The 4633-nt window shown below is 33.9% G+C and overlaps 1 protein-coding gene across 1 annotated transcript in view; it reads right to left on the minus strand.

The window, feature by feature from the left end:
- The window catches only part of NAALADL2 (N-acetylated alpha-linked acidic dipeptidase like 2), a gene marked incomplete at its 5' end in the record, with an annotated part of 708847 nt that overhangs the window by 52495 nt on the left and 651719 nt on the right, over positions 1-4633 (minus strand). The window contains 2 exons of the mRNA XM_019627205.1: positions 2497-2515; positions 4431-4471. Coding sequence (XP_019482750.1) covers positions 2497-2515; positions 4431-4471 — 60 coding nt within the window. The remainder of the gene's footprint in view (positions 1-2496; positions 2516-4430; positions 4472-4633) is intronic.

Here is a 4633-nt window from a genome sequence, read left to right on the forward strand (position 1 = left end):
TTATAAGATGTCATATTTAAGATATATTAAATAATGCATACAAAATTACTCAGGGAGATGTTTGGCACATAATGATCATCAGCAAATATTATTTCTTTTACTCTCTTGGTGAAATCAATAATAGTTACAAGGGAAAAGAAAACAAAAAAGAGAAGAAACTATTGGGTTGTCAGAAAAGTCATGGCATATTTTTTCTGTTTTTTGTTGCAAAAATGGGTCATGACTTTTCTGACAACCTAATATTTTAGGGTAATAGTAAGCTAAATTGAACTAAAATATGGACTACCAATAACCCATAAAAACTATGAATATATAAAACTTCAATGAAGGCACAGTGAATGTCAGAAAACAAAGAACTAATTGAGACTCTTAACAGTTCAGATTTAATAAGTAATAAGTCTTAAGAAAATAAACTAGAGATTTCTCTCAGGGAGGGTTAGTGCAATTATCTTGAAGTAATATGTACATGGAGTCTAAAAACCAAGTAATTGATATCAAAAATCAGAGAAGAGCCTGGTCTACTTAATTACCATCAATGTGGTTTTGAAGAGATTACTTAATATTAGTAATATTAATATTAGTGTCTTTCAGTGGAAAATGGAGGAGATGGTTATTTCCAAGCATTCAGATAACTATGTAAATGCAAGTTACTGTCATCAAAGTACAAAAACTAAACACAAATTACTACCAACTCATTTTTAAAGGCATGCCAAAAACAAAACAAAACAAAACAAAACAAAAACCTATAACAACTTCACTAATGATTTTATTCTTAGAAATGTTACTTCTTATCACTTGTTCCAATCCATGGCACCCCCCTAGAAACTGTATCACACTCCTTTCATACACACTTTAATCAGGATTCCCAATTTATTTTTCAGTGTCAATGACTCTGAAGCCATTTTTTTCTTTTTCTTCCCAAGGGCTGGCATATCAAACCTCTGAAGAATAAAGAAAGGGATAATATAAAGGGTAAAGGAATTAAACAGCTAATTTCTAAAAATCCTTGCTCCCAATGAAAAGCCAACCTTTTGTTTTTTTAGCAATGCAGAACAGACTGATTTGTGACAAATATTAAAAATCAACCTTAACATAATACAAAGTAATTGAGACTGTCTAGTGAAATTATCTTGATAGTATTCAAGAGATGATTAAAATTTACTTCTAAATTTCAAACAAAAACAATTTGTATTTTTTTCCTCCATCTCAAAGTAAAATAACAAATAAATGTATTTTTAGTAAATACTTATTGAGTCCTATTTTTTGTGTTATTCTGTATGTACTGGTAGCGAGACACAGACATATAAAATTAAATCTCTAACCTTAATAAGTTTCTAAACTCTTAATAGTTAGAAATAATACACACATGAAGAACGACTAGTGTCAAATAAAGTAAATGCTCATGAAGATGACTGAAGAATTTGTGTGTAAGAATATTCCACATATATCCCGGGGAAAAAGTAAACTTGAGAGACAAATCATAAAATTACCCAGAAATCAAAGGCATCTCAAATTGAACACTTGAAAGTTCAGGGACTTTATACATTAAAGCAGGTTGAGGTAGGTGTTCCACCTGTAAACAAAGATATGATTAGTCTTCGCTTCCACTTCCCTCAGTCCTCACCCTTCTGGAGTTTGAAACTACTTCTAACTTAAACTCTTTCTGTTTTAGCTTGTTATGAAAAGAACAGAGCTGGATATTATATGCAGTGCTCATATTAATTGAAGAAAAGGGAGAGAGAATAGAAGGAAGCAATAGAGGGAGAGAAGGAAGAATTACTAGTCAGTGGCTATTGAGTTGGATTTTGAGATCTAAGAAAGCCACTTCAGGAGAGGGTTTAAAATCCACAGGAGGAAAAATATTCCTACTACTCAGGAAATCTCCTGTCTTCTTAGCCAACCATCACCCTGTAGCAACCTCTCCTCAAGACAGTGTGGTATAATGGAAAGGCAGGGGCTTTGGAATCTGACAGACCTATATTCAAGCCCTAAACCTCTATTTAAATGTATAGACCCGAGTAACACACACACATACACATACAGACACACACACACACATACCCCTGCCATGAGTTCCAGAGGCCAAGTGCCTTCATTTGAAATCAGTCTTAACGATACCCAGCTCAGCTCATGGGGCTAGAGTATGGTTAAATGTCACAATGAATGTAAGGCACTTAGCACTAAACTTGGGCTTTGTGGAGTGACCCCTATAGTGCCAAAGCGCTTCCCAGGAAACTTGTGCCTCCTGAGGACCTTCGATACAGAATCCTAGAACACCATCCAAGAGGAGATCAGAAGCTCAAATTTACTTTGTACAAGTCTTATGCACAGGGCTTCTAAGACTTCTGGGTAAGATCAGCGACTACAGTGCTGACTGCACCCATTCAACCTACACATGTTCCAACCTGCCAGGGTCTGGGACCTGCACAAACTACCTCTTCTCCTGAGACACATCATAAATTGATGAGTTTCAGCTTGGCATAAACCTGTGTGTATTAAGTTGATTCTGTAATTCCTGGATACATTCATAACTGTCCTATTATAAAGAATGATTTTAGTATCTATTATTGTGGCCTCTCTTAAGAGCTTCTATACTCCAAAAAGTTTTAAACTTTAGTTTATTTCCATTTTTCTACCTTTTGTTTCTCTTTTCTGGTTGTATTTTTAAAGACTCACTCAATTTCATTTCAAATTAAGAGTAAAACATACTGGTCATACCCTAAAACTACATTTTTTATTTCAAACAAACACAGCCTTTTACTTTAACAAGTATTTCACAGAACTTATTCTTATATAGATGAGTTTATCACAGTTTTAAAGGTGCGAACAACCATACAATCACAGTGAAAAGTTTACTGATTTATAATGACAAGAAAAAGTATGATTTATGTTCCACAGAACACAGTGGTTAAAAGCAGAATAGAAGATTATTTTTGGGGAAAAAAAGGTATGTTAATTAATGCCATCTTTAAAGTATCTTGTGGCATCACTAAAGAGAAGAAAATAAATTGCCAATATGATTTCAGCCAAGGGAAACAACAGTTCTTTATTGTCCTACACTTTCTATTCCTTATACTGCCTTTTTAAATATAAATCACAATGAATCATCTCAGCTGGTTATTTTAAAAGGTTAAATAAACAAAGATGCATGTAGGGGAATGTCGGAGCTAGTGCACTATTGATACTCAAATAATCTAACATTGATTTTACAATGCATAGATAAATATATATTATTTAAAGATGAAATAACCAGAAGACAGCGGATAATTATGTCTAAACTGAATACAACAAAAATCTTTTGTTGTTGTGTTTTTTGCAAAGATTCCAAAGTGGCATGTTTACAAGAATTAGGTTGGTGACTTTTTAGAAAATAGAAACTCATTCTAAAGATTATCTGGTATTCTGCCAATTATCCAAAGACCCAGCTAGCCAAGGCAGATGAAAACCTAGCAAGACTTTCAACATATTGCATAGAATGGGTCCATCTGACCGGTGCAGAAACTAAACCAGGCTCTTTCTATGGCCCACAGATGCTGCACTGTGTTATATTTGCAACTGCATGATGTGGTTATTGGCTGCTTTGGAAGAGTGAGCAAAAGCTTTCTTGAATGAATTAGATTCACATGGGGTTTATTTCTATCCCTCTCCTCCTGAGGCAGAAAGCTGGAATTGTATATGTGTTAACACATGTGAGTTTAATTATGTTTGACCAAACCAAGAAACAGAAAAAAGGAAAAAGACTTGGATAAAATGAATCAACATAAGGGCAAGGGTACTCTATGCTCCATTAAAGCCATGATTAAAAGTATCTGGGAAAATAAAGAAAAAAAAAGAAAACTTTAAAAGGATTGCCAGGGAGGTGATGCTCATATAATAACAAACTACAGTGCTATCCTGCCATGGACACAAGGTTTTATCCTACAAATAACACTTAGGGAAAAAATTCACAACATAATAAATAATCACTTTGATGGAAAAGTAGGAAAACTTTTGTCACTAACACTTCAATTATGGTCGCAGTACATAAAACGTAGGCACTGAAAAGAAAACTTTAAAAGAATTTGGATGCAGTACTTGGAATAGGGAAGGAAATAATAATCACCAAAGGCAGCTACATGAATAGCAACAAACTGTGAAGATGGGAATAAACAAAAAAAAATGAAGTATAATTCTGAGGAATACAAGAGGGATAATGTGCTTAGGATAATAATTAAGGGATATTATACAATAAAAATATGAGTTCAAAGAGAAATGGGGGGAAAAAACAACAGTTTGAGGAGACAAACACAGACAAAGTAGAGACAATCAGATTTCCTTACAGATGCAGCTGTCTCAAATCCTTTTTTGAGACTAGGCATGGAATATCAATAAATAAAATACAACCTTTAATATGGTCAGAATCCTTACAAAAATATAATGGAGCTTGATACTAAACATATTTTTAGGGAATTGTACTCAAGGGTTGGCCAATCTATTACCAATTTTCTCTAGCAATTTCAGCAAGCAATGTAAGATAGTTCTCAGAGAATGATTTTGGGTCCAAGTTCTTGTCACATAAAGGTCAGTTCCAGAAATGTCAGTTCGGGTCAAACCACTAGAAAACTAGCAAGATTTAGAATTTTGACAGGACAAA

This window comes from Hipposideros armiger, unplaced genomic scaffold (genome assembly GCF_001890085.2).
Source record: "Hipposideros armiger isolate ML-2016 unplaced genomic scaffold, ASM189008v1 scaffold_723, whole genome shotgun sequence".
Taxonomy (NCBI): Eukaryota; Metazoa; Chordata; class Mammalia; order Chiroptera; family Hipposideridae; genus Hipposideros; species Hipposideros armiger.